Source organism: Leptidea sinapis, chromosome Z (assembly GCF_905404315.1).
Source record: "Leptidea sinapis chromosome Z, ilLepSina1.1, whole genome shotgun sequence".
Classification (NCBI taxonomy): Eukaryota; Metazoa; Arthropoda; class Insecta; order Lepidoptera; family Pieridae; genus Leptidea; species Leptidea sinapis.
The window spans coordinates 4121675-4144844 of NC_066312.1; the positions used below are offsets into that span (position 1 = coordinate 4121675).

Below are 23170 nucleotides of genomic sequence, written 5' to 3' on the forward strand. Positions count from 1 at the left end.
ACTATAGTTTATACATATTTAAGAATGAAAAGGCGTATCACAAACTCAATAAGTCATCGAATAGCGTAGCAACACATTTTCAAGTAGTTATAAAGTATACTAATAATAAATTTGAAAATTTATTTGTTCAGCTGGCCAGCTTGTAAAATCGTACAGAACTGTTGAAACGATGATATATCGATTGAATTGTTCACAGTATAGAGTTAAATGAACAAAACTACTGCGGACTTGATCCCGCGAGTATTCGAATGATTGAAGATGTTATTCTCGTCCAATGTTAGTATTGGTCGAGCACTATCAGTAGAGCAGGTTTTATTTCTCGCGAGTGTTATTCCCGGAGCCAAGCGTTAACATTTTATAAATAGTATAATTAAGTAGTTGCTAGCGTTGATTACATACAAATATTGAATAGACGTAGAGAAAAGAACATGCAGTTGAAAGCAAGGGTCACTCATAGTAGAGTATATTTGCGATAACAATATTTTAAATACAAATATATATGCGCCTCAGCAAAATACACGAACATATATTGTTAAGGTGCATTATTGTAATCTTTGTCATCGAATGAATGTGTGTGTCAATATAACATATTTTTATATAATATGATCTACCACCATGTGACCTTAAAAAGTAAACATTATTAATATTATTAGTCTTTAAGTAATAAGTGTTAATTCGACAAATTCAAATTACAATTAATCCTGTATGAAATATTTTAAACATATGTACATTATTCAACCGGCTTTTTTTATTAATATAAAACTGAAATGATGATATAAATAACAAATTAAAAATGAATTTTCTATTGCGTTTTATCTGAAACGGAACTGTTCAACAATAGTATTAGATAATTAATCTTAACGAAAAATTCAACGGCAACGGTATTTGTATAGAGATGGAGAATGATAATTGTCAAACACCATATTAGGTATAATTCAATTGATCACCATTTTTTGAAAATAGTCGATATAAAAATGTGGTGATTTCAATTGAATGCGTTTATCACACTCCTTTTATACACTCTAAAATATATTACTTCACATTTCGACAGTCACAGGCCAATATATATATGCTATGCATATAAAAAAAAATGAATATTCAGCCCCGGCGTGTTACAGCAATCTAGTCAATTGATATTGTTATTACTACTTTATATTGTATATTTTTTTGGAATTGGGAAGATACAAAACCTCCCAAGTAAAAATGGGCCAATAAAATGTTTACATTTAAAAACAATAGGACAGTTGGGATACATAAAGCATTCGTTGCGACCACTGTACTCAAACACGTGTCTGACCGTGTATGAGTATAATTGACAAGATTGATGCGTGAAATGTGAAAAAAAAAACATTAATACTACTTATTTAATTAGTGACTCATTAATGTGGTGTTTGGAAACCAGCATCTTTCTTAAGACATGGATAATATCACCTCGACCCGCATATACTGCTGAAGTCATTTATGACTTCGAGTTGCTACATAATGTTTTATTAATTATTAAGTGTAAACAATAAATTCGTGTACGTACTAGAAAAAGCCAAGAATACGACATAAATACTCTCAACGAAATACTTAATTTTATGTGCCTCACAATTTTTTTATAACAATATAGAAAATATATAAAGTTATACGTAATATTATGTAGACACTGCTCAAACCAACATCAATAACTTATAGCCTTTTAAGTTTGAATTGGACTAACTTTGTAAATATTGATAGTTCCTTTTTTTACAAATTATGAAACAATTTTAGAGTTAAGGGTATTTTAAGAACAGTAGCGATCAAAAGATAATACAACTTGCGTTCTTTATTCGAACAACTAATTGAAGATTACAAGAATAACATTTATTACGATCAAGCTTGGTGTTCGTCATTACATAGAATTGCATCACTAATTGTCATTGTTTTTATTTAATTTCTAAGGTCACTTCGTGAGTCACTATATAATAATAAATAAGTACTATATAATAATAGTTTATAAGACAATTAGGAAAAAAATATACAATATTTAATAAAAATTTTGCTACATGGTCTACAAGACAATATATTTTAAAAGCTTTTCACCACCATACAGTTAAACTGTACTTGTCATACATTTATATGTGTTCATAAATTCAGTTTTTATAATCATTACTTATTTGTATTATTAACTTGCAAGCAATAATTATATTCTAAATTAAATGTTTAGTAGATAAGTAATATCGTATTAATTCGCCTTCTTTTAATGCCTTATTGCAGAATCGTTGTTATCTAATACTATTGTTGAATGACGTTGTTATATAATTGACAGAGTGACGTAATTTAAGACATAATCCAAGGATTCCGTTTGTATAACGTGCTATGTGTAAATATTGAACAAGAAAGGAAATATGGCGTGCGTTTTAGACAGTGAACGCATATAAAACATGGAAGCATTTCTGACACTTTAAAAAAGCTCAATCCCGTAGTTGGTAGGGCATTTAATATTGCCTTTTTGTGGAGTGGTACCTATTCTGGGGTGGCACATGTACCCTTTAAAAAATCCATTTCTTTTATTATGACTTGACATGACATCCCCTTATACATCGTCCATATATCTGACAAACATTGACAATATGTCAAGCGCGCATACAATTTACCGTAATCATGTCGAGGTTTTGGCGCCAATAATCACCGGTAGATAGTATGACGAGAGTGCTTCCATGTTTTATATGCGTTCATTGGTTTTAGATTATACATGAATTCTGACAAACTTTTTGTAAAAAAAGTGAATTAAATAATTAATTTTTTCCAACTGTTCATATTTCATTTCCCACTATCTCTATTAAACTGACTGTGAATTACATGCAAGCAATGCAAGTGAATTTTTAGTTTTAATCTAGTTTCATAAAAAGGCGATAAGAGATAATATATTATTGTCGTGGATATCTTTATGTTAATCCTGCTACCCAAAGTTGTATTTATGTATTCATTTATATGATACTGGCCGTGCATTTGTATGAATGTTTATTTTTTATGTAAATCAAGCAAACAAAACATTTTTCATCGTGCGCGGATTTTGATCATATATCTTTAAATGTTGTTCTTAATTTTGCTCCAGGCTACGCTGAAGGAAAGTTTCATTAAAGGCTTTCTAGTTGTTCCAGAGACAAAGGACAGACAATTTCTTTTTAATTTGTATTCTAATGTTCAGCTACAATGGCTCTAACCTTCAATGGGTTTTTAGGAAAAAATAACCCACGTTTTAATTTAGTATAAGTATATATCTATACTAAAGACTAATACATTTAGACAACTCGAAATTCTGGCGATTTGTATTTTCCCTTTTTTACGAACATCTAGCTCGGATGGTGGGTGACAAGAGGAATTAAAGAATTTCTTCTAAAAAATTTAATTCGTTAGTTGAGTGGCAGACTAATGGCGTGGGGAGACCTTAACGTACTCATGCGACTCTCGATTCTGTCCATCGAGCACCGGTTCCTGGTGTCGCAATATACTTCTGACTTGTAATACAATTACTTTACAATTCTTACAGAGATGAAACGCTTTTTATTTCGGACTACACTGTCAGTTGTAAATGTAGAATCATAGAAATAAATAGCTGCCTTTAAGAGGGATATTGTGTAGCAAGTAGTTGGAGTAGTTGACAGCGCGCTCGAATTTGTGCGAGTGGTCTGCAGGGAGATGAATACATACAGCATGCTAAATGAATGAAGAAAAATTTACTTACAATCAGATAGAAATATTAACTCCCGGCCAATAATATCCTTGGATTTTCTTTTCCTTATTAATTATTCGTTTGCTGTCCATAGGCCGCCTCAAACTTAATGTTCAACTAAAAATCACAAACAATTATAATTTTGTTAATGTCTATATAAGTGACATAAAAATCTAATCCGCCTTCACCACACATTTAACAGCACATATTTTAGAAACTACTGAACCGATTTTGATGAAATAATACAAGAATGGTCACAATCTAATAAATCGTTTTAGAATATGCATGGACAAACATATATACCTACAAACAGACAGACGTGATAGGGCAAACTTACCAGAGTATAAATAACCTTGTGGCTTCTTAAGCGCTGGGTACTCGTTCATATAAGATTTCAAAGTTTCATTGCTATTACTATTCTGAACTCCTATATCTACATTGGAATGTATTCTTCCATTTGGTTTCAACTAAGCTTCATGGGTTTGCGTAGGCATTGTTAATCATTTTCTACATTTTCATCAGGTGTGTTAATTTCGTAAAATAGGTGAAGTCCAGGTGATGATGATGATGATGAGTTCGAAGGGCTGTTTTCTCTGGAACTTTTCCCTTTGGTTTTCAAGGCTCCTAATTGCTGTAAGCGTCTTCTTTTATTAAGGACTTGGTGTACAACATTTCCCTCGTGCTTGGAGAACTGTACCAGAGGCAGTAGTGCACGCGGGTATATAATAAGTGGTGGTCCCACACCGGGAAAAAGTTATTTTATAGAATTTGTCCACTTAAAGTATATTGTTCCATTAATCGGTGAGTTTTTGTGTTCATTTAATATTTCTCTGGCAATTGTGGAAGGTAATAAATTTCTGGTTCTATCCCCATTAAGACTTCCACCTTTATATTATTAAACATGTCTCGAGTGAATTAACCAATATATTTTCAAGTAACTGAAAAAAAATGTTAGCAGGTAATAAACTAATTCCATTCCGTAAATTCGGAAAAATACATTCGGAGGCAAAACAATTAAAAACAAGGTTTAAAACTTATACTAATAATATAAAAGAGGAAAGTTTGGTTTATTTTCATCATCATCGTCATCACTTCAAACTTCAATTTTTCTTCAAAACTTCATCACTTAAATTTTGTTACAGTAGTCATAAGCTTTCTTCCTAAAATAGTGGTATTGGTAAAAGTGTTTCCGAGCTACTTTATTCGTGTGCACTGACTAAATAATATTTGCATGCATGCATTTGTCAAAATTTATTAGTTCACTCAAGTATTCTTAGGAGTCATCGTTTTCACTTATGTAGTCCCTACTAATATTATATATGCGAATGTAAGTTTGTTTGTTACGCTTTTACGCCAGAGCTAATGAACCGATTGTGATGAAATTTGTTACAGACATAGACTAGAGTTTGGAAATGTGAATATGCCCATTCACATTTTATCCCCGAAATAAACCATGGTTTCTGAAGTTTCATTTGTGAAAAACTGAAATTTACGTTTATGAGTTATAACTATACCTATAGTAGGTTTAGTTTCCCAAAGCACTTCACCTCACCATAAGATACATAATAGCTTTAAGGGTAAATGTATACACTTCTACAATAAAGTCTAAGCCACTGTTCAGGCATTATCTATAAATAAATTTAAATGTTTTATAAAAAAATGGCTCTGTCGTAAATCCTATTACTCCACTGCTGAATATCTAAATGATCGGACAGCCTGGGACTAGATTGTGATTATTTTATAGCGACTGTACAATATTGTATATTTTTATTGAAAAGAGCGCAAAAAAAAGAATGCTGGGAGAGTTTCTTGCGCCGCTTCTTGTCTCTCAGAGCGCCATTTGTTTCCGAAGCGGTAGTAGTATCTAGTAGTGTAAGAAATGACATCAAAAAGAATTCTAAAGGAATCAATTTTGAGAAAATAAATGCCTGCCTCCACGAAATGAGATTCATATAATATGTTGAGAACGGGAGCGAAAACGTGAACTGGAATAGGACATGAGATAATCTTCAATTCCAAACTTGTGCATTACAGTTAAGAAACTTACCCCACTCATGAGTTTTTTCATTGATTTCAGATATAATATTTATGGGCACATTTTCATCCAGACTTATAAAATTTGCAATATCACTTCGGGGCACATTTTCTTTATCTTCCACACTAGATATGTTTTTTGACCCTTGTCCAAATTCAAATTCAGATAAATCTGAAAGCAAAAATAAGGTCAGTAACTGTAGGGTTAAAAATATCTTTTGCTATGGAATATAATATGATAATGGTAATTTACCAACATAATATTATTAATTAATTACATATTACTGATGTGTAATAATTGTACACTACGTTTAAATACTACTACATATTACGCAGGGGCGTGCATATAATATAGGCAAGTAGGCAGTGCCTTCCTCGTTATGAACCTAAATAACTATAGCATTAGTGTTAAAGATAATTTACTACCTATGGTACCCAGTCTACAGAAGTAAGCAGCGTTTCATACAATTTATGCCGTACTGTCGAACTAAACCGTAACTACGACTTGTTAGATCTTCAGTGCCTACCTTGCTAGAAAACCAATGCACGCCCCTGATATTACGTATAGTACAATATACACGTACCCTGTTTGAGGGATGAGGTCTTTGATGTCGTCTGGGGTTAATGCCCATAACGCTTGAATATTTATCTCCTGCTCTAATTTAACAGCGGATAAATGTTTCGTGAACTGGTGAAATTGATATATTGTAAAATATTTACAAGTACCCACGTAGAAGGTATATCTAACAGATAAGTTACTGCAGATTACTGCACTTAGAAGAGTATGTTACTTAGCTATATAGTAATCAAAGATGGAACTATTAATCGGCACCATCGAATTAGGTTCATTACTGGTATACTACTTAATATAGTGTATATCTATGTATACGTAGGTACTAAGGTAATTGCATGATTAAAGATTCATCTTACCTTTAAATTTAGGAATCAGATCGGGCAGTTCCCACGTTTTTAATAATTCTGTAACCTCGTCCATGTGTGTAAATGTAGTACACAAATTTTCACTAATTCGTCAGTGTCACTCAACACGTATGATAAAATTCTATTGGCACAAGTGCCACAAGTATTTTAATAGTAGGTACTAGGTATTAGTAAAGAGTAAACCTCCCGGTGCAACTGCGTTGGCGCGGTAATGAGTATTGACTATTGCGCATGCGCAATGTAATAAATAATATTGTTCTACCCCCCGCGGCGGGGAGCATCGCGTCGAGTTTTGTTGATGGTTGTTACAACTTGCAACTCACTTATTTGATTTTAATATGCAGGTTAGTAAAGTAACCATAGCCGTTGATATATATTATTTAATACTAAGAAGTTTCTTGTTAGCATTGAACTTAAATTATTACTTGATATATGAAAGAGAATAGGTTAAATCAAACCAACGATATAACATATAACAAAGATCATTGATTATACTGTACACATGTATATTTATTGATATAAATAAAATGAATTTGTTCTGGCAACGATGCTCACTTGTGTAAAGTAAACAGATCAATAATAGTTTTAAACATTTTAATGTCAACTAAGAAAAATGGCTCTTAGTTGGGATCATATTTTTTTCAGTGCACGAACTTACTGTATGAACATTCGCGCAAGTAAGGGCTTCTGCTTAGTATTGCGATGCGACGTCGCCTCGTTAAAATCTGCAAGCTCTAAAGACACATCGCAATAAATTTCGAATTGATTCGCTACGCGAATTCTTGAGTTGTTAGGTTAAAAAAAATTAAATCTCTCTGTGGGCAAGACCTTCGCTCATTTATATTTAAATCTAGGACGTACTGTAATAATTATTATTAGAGTACGTACTAGATTTGATGACGTGAAAACATCGTATCAAAATAAGCTTGAAGAGTGGTAGGTAAAATAAAGTTACACAATTTTTGTGTTGTACCTAGATAATTGCTATTTAAAATTAAGTAAGTAAAGCATATTTTTTTTTTATAATTATTATATATATATACATAGACATATTATAGTCCTCGAATGGCGACCACGTACCGGAAGACGTAGTGTTGGTAGGCCTCCCACAGGATGGACCGACGATCTGGTTAAGATCGCCGAAATACGCTGGATGAAGGTAGCGCAGGTCTGATCATCGTCCAGATCTTTGGGGGAGACCTGTGTTCAGCAGTAGACGTCTTACGGCTGATGATAATGATGACGATCCAAAAGTTTAATTATACTATTTGATAGCCAGAGAATCTATTTTACGCGAGGAGACCACCCCCTTTTTTAAAGTTTTTTCACAATCTTTCCTTTGTGACCTATATAAGCGTTTGTGTGACAATACACGTGTAATAGCAAAAATATAATACAAAAATAATACTTTGAACGTCGACATTCGTCAAGTAGTCATATCAAAATAAAAAGACAATACATTTTGAAATGGCTTCTCAAAAGTAATCTAATGATACCCATAAAACGCCATAACAGAGTGTCGAAGTGCCAGAAATGTAAATGAATAAAGGTATCCGAGCGACCGCGCCAGTAGGAACTTCTGTGGTGATGCAGATAATGTGTTTTACGAAAATATCAACGGGAAACACTACTACTAAGAAATACAATGGCTGAAACTTTTGTTGATTGCTTTATTATTACCTAAAATAAAGGAATCAAACAAGATGTTTGAACAAGCACACGGAAGCTCCTGTTCCCGCATTTGGAATCCTTTAAATTCTTTCGTAGCCAGTTTGGTTTTGCCTTTCAAATGACCGCGGAATTCACAAATCGGAATTATTTAGTGACGCGCACGTGTAGTTTAGCTAACGCGCAAACTTTAACCTTCTGGGTATTAAATTGAACAAGATTTATTTTACTCCATTCCGCCACCTTTTTTTTTATGGAATAGGAGGACAAACAAGCGTACGGGGGTCACCTGGTGTTAAGTGATCACTGCCGCCCACAATCTCTTGCAACACCAGAGGAATCACAGGAGCGTTGTCGACCTTAAAGGAAGGTGTACGCGCTTTCTTACCATGGCGCAATGGAGGACGGAATATAGAAGTAACAAGATATTTCTGGCTCTCGTCGACGATTTCCGGAGTGCCATGCATAGCATGGCGCATATATACGTCAACAGTACTGCAGTACAGTCATCCGCATAAAACTGCATGTTGGACGCAACCAACATATTATTATTAATGGATTATGCAGAGGACACACTACTGCGTATAGCACAGAGTCTTGTAGAAGACCGAAGTTCAAGTGGTGATAATGCTTAATGCTGATCAGCAACTGTCGACAAACTCCTGTAGGCTGCGCTTCTTGAGGAAGCTGGTGAGCCACTTGCAAAAGACGCTCGGTAAGCCCATATGATGAAAGTACAGAAAAAAGCGCGCCACACACATAACTGCCAAGTCTTCTACGCATCCCTTGGAGCAAGTTTTGTAGTTTCCCTTTGGATGATCTTGTAACTGTGCCAATGAATTGATCGATGCATGCACAGATCGACGGTAGATGGCTATTTTCATACCAAACTCTATAGTACGGGTCGCTGGCAAATTACAGCCCTGGTTCGATGCGCTTAATGTACAGCTGACTACAAAAAAGGCGTAGCGAACAGGGGCTGCGAGTGCTTGGCACAATAATTTTCTATGTTGTGATTTGTTTAAGTATTCCTTCCACTAAGTAGGCATAATATGTACTTGTAACACATCTGGAACAAAACTAAACTTTTATGCCCACTACTCAGTTAAGTTGAGTTAGTAAATCATTTATTGCGTGATGTATGCTTTAACAACATGATTCTAGAGAATATACAAAGCAAATGTATTACGAAATTCAATAGAATTGTTAAATGTGGAAAAGTTGACAGATTACTTCCTTAGTGATACCACAGATTGGAAATGGAGCGTCCTCCCTCAAGCTATTTCAAGAATAAATATTATTTAAAAAAAAGTAGTCGGTTGTGTTCCTATATATTTTCGAATGGAGTTAGTAGTTTTTGACATTCAATTAGTGATAAAAAATATGTTGTGAGTAAAATATTTGAATTTGGCATGCTCATCAACTCAAATTCAAATATTTTTATTCAAAATAGGATTTAAAATCACTTATTGAACGTCAAAATCTACCACCCATTCAAAAGAGACTGCCTCAGACCTGAGAAGAATGGGCGCAAGAAACTCAGCGGGCTTTTTTTTTTAATATAAAATATGGATTACAATGTAATATCGTACAATAAACATTTATAATTAAAGAGCCTGAGGGTGTTCGCTTTATTCCCAGTCCGTGGTGTCATTAAGAAAATTGTTTATGCTATAATAACCTTTCCCACACAAACGTTTTTAAACAATTCTTTTAAATTTCGTAACACATTTGTTTTGTACATTTTCTGGGATCATATTGTCGAAGCATATACATCGCCCAACAAAAGACTTACTAACTCGACCCAACCGAGTAGTAGGCACAACAAGTTTATGTTTGTTCCTCGTGTTAACATTATGAATGTCACAGTTTCTAGAAAATTCTTCAATGTGCTTATGAACATACAAAACATTATCAAAAGTGTATTGAGAAGCAACAGTCAAAATGTATGAATTAAGAAAAATTATTTCTTTAAATTTTTCTCTTAATGATTCTTTAGGACCTAGGTTATAAATCGCGCGAATAGCCCTCTTCTGCAGCACAAATATAGTATTAATATCGGCCGCACTGCCCCATAATAATATACCATAGGACATAATGCTATGAAAATAACTAAAGTATACTAATCTCGCCGTATCTATGTCAGTTAACCGTCTAATTTTCTTAACCGCATATGCTGCAGAACTAAGACAATCCTTCAATATGGGGGCCCCACTGCAATTTGGAATCAAGAGTAATGCCAAGAAAGATAGCAGATTCCACTGGTTTTACCACCTCTCCATTTAATAAAATATTCGCATCTACATTTTTGACATTTGGCGCGGTGAATTTAATATATTTGGTTTTATGATTATTTAACAATAAGTTATTGGCGCTAAACCAGTACACGATGTCAGATAGAGCATTGTTTACTTCGTCATACAAAACTTGGCTTCGTTTCACTTTGAATATAAGTGAAGTGTCATCTGCAAACAATACCACCTTGTGTTTTTTTTCTACAAGGTTAGGTAGATCATTTATATAAATTAGGAAGAGGAAGGGTCCAAGAATAGACCCTTGTGGTACCCCCATACCGAGAGGAGTCCCAGGAGATCTCCTGCCATTCACCTCGACCCTCTGAATCCTATTATTTAAATATGAGATCAGAAGATCGAGTGCAGATCCTCTTATACCATAGTGGCATAGCTTCCTGACCACCGTTGAATGTTGAACACAATCAAAAGCCTTAGATAAATCACAGAAGATACCGAGTGCATTCTGTGATTCCTCCCAGGCCTCAAAAATATTCCTGATGAGTTCAACACCTGCATCCGTAGTCGAGCGTCCCCTAGTAAAGCCAAATTGTTTTATATGAAGTAACTTATAAGTGTTAAAGTGAGTAAGCATTTGGCTTGAAATAATTATTTCAAAAATTTTACTAAGGGTCGGCAACACCGAAACAGGGCGATAGTTATTCGGGTCAGAAGTGAGTCCCGATTTAAATATTGGTGTAATTTTACTATACTTCAGAAGGTCAGGAAACATGCCATGTTCAATACAGCTATTAAAAACTAGTGCTAGATATGGTGCTATGACGTCAATAACAGAACTTATTATTTTTACAGATATGCCCCATATATCAGCAGTTTTTTTCATTTTTAAGGATCTGAAAGTTTTAATTATTTCTGCTGGGCTAACAACACTGAATTTTAAATTTTGTTTACATTCCTTAACATTTTCCAAAAGAAGTGACTCGGCAACACTGGTGGAGGAGACAAGGGTGCTTGAGATGGAAACTGGAATGTCAGAAAAAAATTTCTCAAAAGCAGAAGCTACTTCCTGCTCAGAGTAGATTTTTGTATTGTTTATTATTAGATTATATTTAAACTTGCAGTCTTTCGCTCTTCGTCACTCGTCGCAAGATCCCTGTGCATGTTCTGTTACCGGAAAATCTGCTTCATGTTTTGATCAGATCAGTTATTTAAATATGTATATTATTAATAATCGCTACTAAAATGCTCGCATAATGCCTTTATTTATTTATAGTATATGTGGATTGATGCATCTACTGTATTCAATAACTCTTGTGTTTTTACTTGTTAAGTTACGTCATTTTACTTTCAATTTACTCGTGTATACGTTTGAGTATTTTTGTTGCACCATTTTGCATACTATTGAAATTATTTGTAAATCGATGAGGCTGTAACTGTTGATTTAAAAGAGTAGCAATGAGTTTCTTGCCACTTCTTCTCATTAAAGCTCAACCTTTTCCGAAGTAGTGGTAAATGTAAAATAAATAATACTTTTGACATTCTAAAAATGTTATTTCCGTGACCTACATCAACACGAAGAAAGTGATTTTGATTTGATTTAAACATTGTGGCCGTATGCTCTCCTCCGTCGAGTGAGCGATTTCACGTCGGTCTAGCACGGGGCAATGTCTCTGTTTACAACACTACAGCCACTCAGCCCTATACTATAATGATCGCGTCATTGTAGACTGACTCGCTGTTTGGGAGACCATGTACAGATCCATCCACCTTTATGGACTTTGTGGTGTCGTGATTTTAGCACCGCGTGGTTTTTTGAGATACTGCGGGTGTCCAAAGGTACCCAAACACTGGAACCAGTCCAGTCAACGACAGGTAGCTAAGGCAAAAAACATGGCTTTTATCCCTCCGCCCAAGAAACGTGTGGGCGAGAGGGCTGAGGCCGAGTGGACGGACGGACACTCATGTTAACGTACGTTGGAGTGTACACACTTACATACATAATATAAAGGTTCGTGCGCAGGTCACCGCATTCGATGATCACTCATTATAATTTTCTATAATCTAATTTACATTCACCCTAAGTACACCATTCGAGCCCCGTTTGTTGGCTCTCCACAACTGCGGGCTCTTGCCCACGTTCGCTGCTTTTGTTTCGCTGGGCGTTTTCAGTCGATAGTGGATTGTGACCATGAGTCCTACATATGGGCCCGTCCACCACGGCCTAAACACGTAAATGTATTTTCCTCCTCTTGTAAGTACTACAAAAGGCTTTAAATAGCTACTCGCTCTTTATGCCTTGCTGTTTTAACGGAATTTCTCTCTAGAAAAGTCTCTATCTCAAAGTAACGTTCAGGTGTCATCACTTCCTACTAGCAATTTTTGTAATTCTACACTACGCGAATGCACTCACATTGTAAGATATTTTTTTTATTACTGTTATGTTTTACGAAGTATCCATCCCTACTCTGTGGTTTTACTGTGAGACTATTTACGAACTGTCAAAAATAAAAATTTGTCCGTTTTATTTTTCAACTTATCATACTCAACTTCCATAGATAGTTGATTTCTTACTTTAATAATACCATCTCTTCGAACCGACACCAACTAACTATTAAGGTTATACATACCTTTTGTCGTACGTACGTCGGGTTTGATATCCCAATGCTGCAAATGTCTAAATATTATTTTACTAGATGGCGTTATATTAATAACATTTTTAGTTAGAAATTGTAGAAATGATAACATAGTTTAAGCACATTGTAGGAATGGATTATATTACGATACCATATATATATATACTCTCAATTTATATATTCATTTTACCATAATAATTTTAACATTTACCATGTGAAAGTAACAAACAGACTATAAAAAATAATTGTTTCACATCGGTTCACGAGTCATATGACAATATACACTGGGCTAGATAAAGAACAATAGGTAGGTAGGAAATGGCAACTTGCGATATGTTAATTCGCACGATTGAAACAAAATATGACACGCGCTGTTATATAGCGCACAAGTATATGAACTCGTTGTGACCGTTGCGTATTTACTCCAGGTTATATTAACTAAACAGTCAATCAAAATTTAATTTTAATCTTACTTTTTCTTATCGCTACATAATATCAGTATTTCACCAGGCTTGCAATAGCGCCTTAGACGTAATCTTTTTTGAAAGCACCTATTTAAAAGTTTAATTTGATCTGTATTTTACAATCACAGTACTCTAAGTGCTGTTAATTGTGAACGAAGTATTTTTATTATTCAAATAAAACAAATCTTATAACAATATTTTTAATACTATGACTACATAAAATTAAAACTTTCATTACGTGGAAGCGTACCAAGAATACTGGCAGCATTACCGCATTGGATAGCAAGGCTGATCCGTTGACCGAAATAGCTGCCAGCGCTTGGGTTTCCAGTAGCCTTATTGAGGCGCGAATATAGTATTTTGAACAATCTCCGCGTCTCTAGGCCCCACGGGCCAAGTGTCTCGACACCAAACGGCACAAAGATGTATGTTGTTAATTTTTTTTTAAATAAACATTCAGATTGAATTCATCAATGCATGTATTATCCAAAATTTAAACTCTATTTTGAGAAGAATACCGTTCTTTATCTAACCGAAAATTACATACACTAAAAGCTACTTTTATTTAGACAAGGGGTCTTGCGCAGGTATTCCTTCTCGGAGGGTAGTTTAACTACAATTACACCTTCAGGGAACTTTTCAGCCACTTTATCTTAAGGCACGGCTGGAAGGACCATGCAATCATCGCCCATCTGAAAATATTATAAATAAATAAATAAAAAAAATTAAAAGCCTTTTATTTCTTGCCTATTACTTGTACAATTTTTCAAAGAAAATAATGCGCATGGAAAGTTGTTAATGCATATAAAAATAACGTTAAAAAATAATTAGGTGGAGGTCAAGGTGTGTAGTGTGTTTTGAAAATATTAGTAGAGTATCTACGTAAAATGTGATGTAAAATAATATATATAACATGATAGGGGAAGTACCTTAAACATCGAAGATAGGCTATTTTACTGAAAGAAAACTTTATGTTATTTTTAAAAGTTAGTAATGCTGCATTCAAAGATTTTCTAAAAATTGCTTGCCTCGTCTGGGAATCGAACCGACTTAAAGTAAAAAAAAACACCCCTACTCTTATGATGCCAAACGAAAGAATGGGCAAAAACTAAAAACTCTTCTTAAGTAACATAGTATTTTAAAGGAAGTAGTCAATTAAGTGGGTATTTTTTTGTAAATTTATTAATTAAATGCTCAAAATGTGATCCCTCTAGTCTTACCCAAATCGCCAATATTTTAATGAGTCCGCCGCCTGTTGATTTTCTTATCATTTTATGGTGAATACTCGATATGATATGGCACAATTCTGTTTGTAACTCGCCCACGTTCTCGTATCGTTTTTTGTATAGCATATCTGTCACGTATCCCCAAAAGAAGAAATCTAATGGTGTTAGGTCCGGGGATCTGGCCGGCCATCTAATCGGTCCATTCGTACCAATGCAAGTAGGAAAACATTCATTTTACGTTGATCCTTTCTTTTAAAGTACTATGTTACTTAAGAAGAGTTATTCGTTTTTGGCCATTCTTTCGATTGGCATTATACAAGTAGGGGTGATCATCGATATTTAAGGTACTTTCCCTTCATGTCCCATAATTTTGGGATACCCTGTATAGATACTTAGATAAACGTTAGATTTAATATAAAAATGTTAATATTTATTGGATTAATTGATCTGATATAGTTAGCAAGAACCCTCTTAATGAAAGGTAAAGGCCTCCTCCAGAGATGACCAGTACTCTCTATTCTCTGCCGCTGGCAGCCATTGAATACCTGCTACTTTTATGATGTCGTCTTCACAGCGTGCGTTTGGTCTTTCTCTTTTTCTATGTCCTAGTAGACCTGCCCATGTTGTCTTTTTAGTCCACCGATTATTACTAGGTCTCGCAATATGTCCAGCCCTTCGCTATTTAAGTTTTAGAATAGCTGAGAGCGTCAATGACTTTGGTTCTTTGTCATATATCAGTGTGGCGGATCTTTTCGATTTTCTTAATTTTCAAGATGCTTCCCTTCGTACTCCTTTGGCACGATGTATTTTTATTTTTTGCTTTTTTGGTGAATTTCCAAGTTTCACAGGCGTATGTTAATGAGGAGAGCAGTTAGGTGTTCATGGCTTTAGTTTTCATGCGTATAGTCATATCGCTTTTGAGAATTTCTTCAAGGCTCCAGAACTTTTTCCATGTGATGTTGATTCGTCTCTCTACTTCCAGTTCGTGATTTTGTTGGTTGAATGAAACTTGCTTTCCCAAATAAATGTATAAATATATCGTCGGCAAATCTCAAGTGGTTCAAGTAAAATCCATTTATATTTATACAAAAATTTTCCCCGTTTAGTTTGCTAATGATGGCCTGAAGGCGGTGCTGGAGCACCGCTATGAAGATAGTGGGAGAGAGTGGGTCTCCCTGCCGTACACCTTTACTTATTTGTATGGGTGGTCCTGTAGTTTCCAGCTCCACACTACTAGTACTGCTTTCGTAGATATTTTTTATGACTTTGATGTAGTCTAATGACGCTTCTTGAGATAGTAGAGTTTCCCATATACATGAGTGGAGCAATGAGTCAAATGCTTTTTGGTAGTCGATAAAAACAATGTAGCGTGGTCTATTGAACTCTTGGTGTTTTCTATCAACATTTCGAGCGAGACTTTGTGATCCACTGTTAAAAAACCTCTTCTTAAACCCTCCTGATCAATAAGTTGGTATTTCTCTGTGCTTTCTCTTATTTTTTGTCTCTATTATTGTGGAAAATTGTTTATATAGTTAAGATTAACGGTCTGTAATTGCTTCTGGGCCTTTTTTATAGAGCAAGGTGATTACAGATCCTGACCTTTGACGAGGAGTGTATGAGCTTTTCAGTATCAGATTGAACAGTAGAGTAAGTGGTGTTACTAGATGCGCGTTGAAAATATTAAACATTTATAATTCATAACACACAAACACATTGCATCTAACCGTTATCTTATTTGTATATTCAATCGCAGCCCTAAAATGATTATCGGAGAATATTATTTTAATCCATTTCCTGACGACCTGTCAGAAACCAATCTATAGAATGTTTTGGTGATATCTATTTCAAGCGTAGAGACGTCGCTTCATTGTGTGCCTTCTAACGCTATCACGGGAAGTCTCCCGAAGAGCTGTTTAACCGTTTTCCTGCAGCCGACTTCAAACTTCGCAGGAGACGCCCCAAATGAGGATATCATCCCCACCATTTGGCTTCCTTCTGCGGTGTTTCTGGGACGATACATACAGACGGGTACCTTAAAAAAACGTGTACACCTTTCTTAAAGGCCGGCAACGCTCCTGTAATTCCTGCTCTGGTGCTGGAAGAAGATTGTGAGCGGCGGTAATCACATAAGATCAGGTGACCCGTATGCTCGTTTGTCGTCCTCTTAAAAAAATCAACTACCGGTTATCCATATGGTGGTGGATAGAGATAGATATGATAGATGGTTTTGTTCCAAATACTAAGTTAAAAAAACTGCGTATTAGTTTATTTTGGCTTGGTGGGCATTGGTATAAAATGTAATCTTAGAGATCCAATATTTATATCAGCAGTAGTTAGTTAGTATTTATGTCTTCAATAAATTAATAAATAACTCCCGGATAATCAAGCCCGAGCTGAAGACGAGGGTTTTTATTGTCAAGATTTTGCAATATTTACAAACCTGTGTATCACACGACGTCTTTTAATACATTGTGTGAAATAGTAAAACAAAAATCAAATGATATAATATGTTTACTTCACCATCCTTCAGAAAAAGGCGGGATTTTGCAACTGGACTAAGAACAACGCAATTAGGCCACGGGATCGTACGAGTATACAGCCTGTTGGATTGTTGACAAATGTTGATGTGATACATAAATATATGTGTGAAAACACAACTTTTAATTAAATAAAACAATCATTTAAAGAATTAACTGCTGAGATGTATGGACTACTCCTTGTTGTTCGTACGAAATCTAACCGATTTTATGTATGAAAACTCCTTGGAAAAACTTTATAAATTGAGTAATACATTTAAAACTAAACTGTTAAAGTAATGATCGAGCTCGTAAAAGAAACTTACGAGCGCGTAAAGAAAAGATTCCTAAAGAAACCCCCAAAAGCATCGAAAACGATGATTGCCCCGTCTAGACATGTTTGTTGGGTGACTGTAGGGAAAAGTTTCCTAAGATTGTGGTAGAAGTGAAACTTCAACAGACATTGTTTAAAAACAAATATTTCAAAGATTCCCAATTTCGAATAAAAATTAAAAAAAAATATATTAAAGAAAAAATATATACAAGAAAAACATTCGGTAAAATGTTGTATTAAAAATAATTTAAAAAAACACTATTCGCTTGTGTATAGCACTTCCGACATATGTATTTCTAAAATTTTTTTTTTCAGTTTGGTCGCGCAGAATAATCTCTACCTCATCCAAGCCGTAAGGGGCAGATAAAAGAAATAAGTAACAGAACATAAAAATACGATTTTTATCTTTTTGCATGTATGTGTACAAATCAAGTAACTAACTGGAATTAAAATCGAATTGCTGATAAACATGAAGTATCTTGTGTATCGGTTGTGGTCCGATAGCAACTGTACTTTCCCCGGGGCGTAAAAAGACTAGGGGAGTCCCAGGCCCATGGGTGTCGTAAGAGGCGACTAAGGGCTTTTTAGAAGTGGGAGAGTCACGCTACCGTTTTATGACGTCAGCACAATCGGGCCAGACTCGTTCGGGTTAATTACCACACTCGCACAGAATTCCGGAGTAAAGTAGCGGCCTAGTGCCGCTATGTTTCGCATAGGTTAGTAGCGAGGACCGGAGGCCATCCCATACCCCCACCTCCTCCCCCCAACAAAATATGAGAGCGGTCCATAAAGAGATATTACCCCAGGAGGGTACCGGCTCTACCAGAGCCGGAGAATCCCTCCCCGAGCACTCTCGCTCGGGCTGCCCTTCGTATTCTGGGGTGGCTACAGAACCGCGCATGACCGACGACAAACGAGGCAGAAACACCACGGCGACCCGCTCCACGCTCAACGTGGACTTTTGCAATATCAGGCCAATTCACTCCAATTTAAACGCCGTCCACCACCACCTTGAGACGGCGCAGCCGGCCTTGTGTTTCCTTACGGAGACGCAGATATCTCGACCTAGCGATACGTCATATTTAACGTACCCCGGGTACAAAATTGAGCACAATTTTTTGCCTCATGCCGGGGTATGTGTGTACGTTAGGGAGGATATCTGCTGTCGCCGTCTCGGCAATTTTGAGGGTAGGGACCTGTCTACTCTCTGGCTCCGCGTAGATTTAGAGGACCGCGTCCGTATCTATGCGTGTGTCTACAGGTCCCATAGTGGTAACGCAGAAACCGATCATCTCATGGGCTGCGTTCAAGCGGCAATTGACGACGTGCTTACACAGATCCCCTCCGCTGAAATCGTAGTCTTGGGTGATTTCGACGGGTACAATGCTGAATGGCTTGGATCACGTACCACAGACTACGCAGGGTGATCTGTGCATAATTTTGCATTGGCGTATGGTCTGTCCCAATTGGTTGAGTCGCCAACGCGGCTCCCGGATGTGGATAGCCACATGCCGTCCTTATTAGATCTTCTGCTGACTACACATCCCGATGGTTACCAGGTCTTTGTCGACGCCCCTCTCGGAACGTCCGACCATTGCCTGATCAGGAGTGTAGTGCCTATCCGGCGCCAACGTCGCAGACCACCAGCGACCCGCCGCGTTTGGCACTACTAGTCAGCAGATTGGGATAGGATGCGTTCCTTTTTTGCATCCTACCCTTGGGACAAGGTTTGTTTCCCTTCGGATGATCCTAGTGCCTGCGCCGTTGCAGTAGCCGATGTGATACTGCAGGGCATGGATATTTTTATACCAAACTCTGTAGTACCGATCGGTGGCAGATCACAGCCCTGGTTCGATGCGTCAGTTAAAGCAGCATCTGACTGCAAAAAACAGGCGTACCGAACTTGGGTTGCGGCGCTGGGCACAAAGGATCCGAACTCCATAGTTCTAAAGAGGAAATACAACCGTGCTTCCAGATTTTTTAAGCGGCAAATCGCCCGTGCAAAGTCAAAACACGTCGTCAAAATCGGCGAGCAGCTTTCCAGTTACCCGACCGGAACACGCAAGTTCTGGTCGTTGTCGAAAGCTGCTCTTGGTAACTTCAGCCAGCCGTCCATGCCGCCGTTGCACATGAGGAATGACACCCTGGCCCATACGGCAAAAGAGAAAGCCGATCTCCTGTGCGCTCTTTTCGCCTCCAACTCGACTCTTGACGACAACGGAAAAACACCGCCGACCATCCCGCGGTGTTAGAGCTCTATGCCTGAAGTACAGTTCAGACAGAAAACTGTTAGGCAAGCTCTATTTTCGTTGGATGTCAGGAAGTCGAGCGGGCCGGATGGCATTTCTCCAATCGTGCTTAGAACGTGTGCCCCTGAGTTGACGCCGGTGCTAATGCGTTTATTCCGGCACTCTTATTCCACACAAAAAAGTATTAAAAATCATATAATATTAGTGCCCATGTAAACTCAATGTTCCTAAAACCCATGACAGAAAATGAGGTTAGACGAGAAATAATGTCTTTAACTAACTCCAATTCTGTAGGTTATGATGAAATCAACACCAAAATTATTAAAGAGTGTGCTAATCAATTAACTGCCATTTTAACACATTTAATAAATACATCAGTTGAGACGGGCACTTTTCCTGACGCCCTGAAATATTCATTGGTTAAGCCATTATTTAAAAAAGGTGAAAAATGTAATATTAATAACTATCGTCCCAATAACTTTGATACCCATATTGTCTAAGATATATGAAAAGTGCATGTACAGAAGATTAAGCGATTATTGCGAAAAATTTCATATAATTAGCAACGAACAGTTTGGCTTTCAACAAAATAAGTCCACTTCATTAGCGGTATTCACTCTTGTAAAGTCTATAGTTACAAGTATCAACAATAGCAATCTAACTACTACACTATTTTTTGATATCTCGAAAGCCTTCGACTTAGTCTCCCTCTGCTACTAGATAAGCTTGAATTAATCGGTATCAGGGGTCCTACACTTCAGTGGATAGCATCATATCTTAGCAACAGGCAACACACAGTCGCGCGACGCGTAGTGAACATTATAGTATTGTTTACGTTTAGCAAAATAATATAATTAATAATTACGTACTCGATTATTTTGTTACTACCTAAATAAAGTTACAAATTGGCTACTAGTAAACTCCTTGTAGTGATCAATTAATAAGAATAACATATTTGTGCATTCTACAAGCATAAAGTGTGTAAATATTGTTTTGAACCTCAACTCAATCAACAACACGGATGACATCTTGCCTACTGCCGCTACATTGAATTTTCACGCTTAAGTACAGCGAAGACAGGTCAGAATTGCGTCTTTAATTCATTCTTTGTGTTCAATTGTAATGTGCGCCTACGGAAACCGGTCATAGATCCAGATTACAGAAGTGATATTCAACTAATAGTGATCAACTAATAACAATTCACCTTTTGCGTTCGACAAGCATAAGTGACCGAATATTGTTTTGTACCAACTGCCACTGTATTGAGCCAGAATCGCTTAAATAAGTACTGCGAACATATCTTGTGCTAACTTGTATGCATTGTGTACTCACGGCATCCATTCATAGACCGTGAATTATTGAAGCACTTTCTCACCGTTGCTTTATTATTTTCTGCGTATTACAGGCATACATATATATAAATATAGTCAAAGTATTATTATTTTCTAAAAATGATGACCTGTAGTCGCTGCGGAGATGAAGCAACAGAAACGATAAAATGTTCAGTATGCACGAAACAGTATGACTTTGAATGCTCTGGAATTACAGAACGCGGCTATCGCAGACTCGGTGATCGGCAGGCATCTTGGCGGTGTCCGGCTTGTAAAAACCCAGGCAATTTAAGTGTTGTGACTCCTACCCCAGTTTCTTCACCGATATCGCCATCATCGATAAGCTTGGAAACCATCATGCAGGAACTAACAAGCATCAATTTAAAACTGACGCCACTCTCCAGCCTTGTAGCGGATATGCAGGTCGTAAAAAAAGAGCTTAGTGACCTTAAAGCCTCTGCTTCTGAATATTCAAAGAAAATCTCGTCACTTGAAGCAAATCTCGCCAGGGTAGAGAAGGATCAAGAATGTTTGCAACCACTCAAGGTTCTGGTGACCAAACTAGAGGAAGAGCTTGCTGACAAAGATCAATGGCTTCGCTCTAACAATGTGGAGATAAAAGGCGTACCGATCAGAGACAAAGAAAATCTTTTTGATGTAGTTAATAAAATTGGTAATAAGATCTCATGTCCTGTATCTAAAGATCAAATAAACTTTGTACATAGAGTTCACACAGGCACCAACAACGTCAAGAATATAGTACTATCATTCACAAACCGGTATAGCAAAGAAAATTTTGTTGCTGCTGCACGCTCCGTTAAAGACCGTCTCACACCTCAGGATATTGAGATTTCTGGATCTGGAAAAATTTTTGTAAATGACCACCTCACCACTAGAAACAAAATGCTGCTTACGAAAACTAAAGCACTCGCCTCGCAACATAATTTTCAGTTCGTGTGGGTCAAACATTCAAAAATTTTTGTTCGGCGCGACTCTACTTCAAAATCTTTTACCATACAAAGAGAACAGGATATTCAAAAGATACGATAATAATACTGCCAAAATTACTTATTTTACTTATAAGATTTTTTATTTTAATATTTTACATTACTTGTATTTCTTCTACCATACTTAAACATGTTATTATTTATGCTATTGGCATTACTATTGTATCTGCTTTTAGTATTATTTGTAGTATTTATAGAATATGTCATTACTACGCTAAAAAAGTTACTGCGTGTTTATTCCATTTGCTGATAATTATGTTTATTGTTGTTCATGAGTATATTTGTATTTGTTATTTATCTATTTCGGGTAGCGCTGACTGGTATATGGAGTATATGGTTCGGTATACAAATGATTTATTCCAGTATATCATTGACCTATTTAGAAATTGTCTTGTCGGTAACAGTGTTTAATCTTAGTATTTATCACCAAAATGTACGGGGGTTACGAACTAAAACAGAGGTATTCTCAAGAAATATGTCTTTGAGCGATCATGATGTGATAACACTCACTGAAACATGGCTGACTGAATCAATCTCTGACAGTGAGCTATTTGATGGTAGGTATTTAGTCTTTCGGCGTGACCGTGATTACTTAGCACAAGGGCAATCACGTGGAGGTGGTGTCCTTGTAGCCATTAGACGTGATCTGTTGGCTACACCCAGAATTGAATGGCAGTCATGTGCCGAGGATGTGTGGGTTACACTGTTGATAACTGCATCTAGTCCGAGAACAACATTTAAAATACACATATGTACTCTCTATCTTTGCGAACAGAGCCTTGGGAATAATTTTGCTGCTCAGCTTAACAATTTTCTATGT

The 23170-nt window shown here is 36.4% G+C and overlaps 1 protein-coding gene across 1 annotated transcript; it reads left to right on the forward strand.

Moving 5' to 3' along the window:
* The first annotated feature begins 21463 nt into the window (after positions 1-21463).
* LOC126978890 (uncharacterized) lies at positions 21464-22393 on the forward strand. Its single transcript, XM_050828005.1, has one exon. It carries the CDS (start codon positions 21464-21466, stop codon positions 22391-22393), a length of 930 nt encoding a protein of 309 aa, XP_050683962.1.
* The last annotated feature ends 777 nt before the right edge of the window (positions 22394-23170 follow it).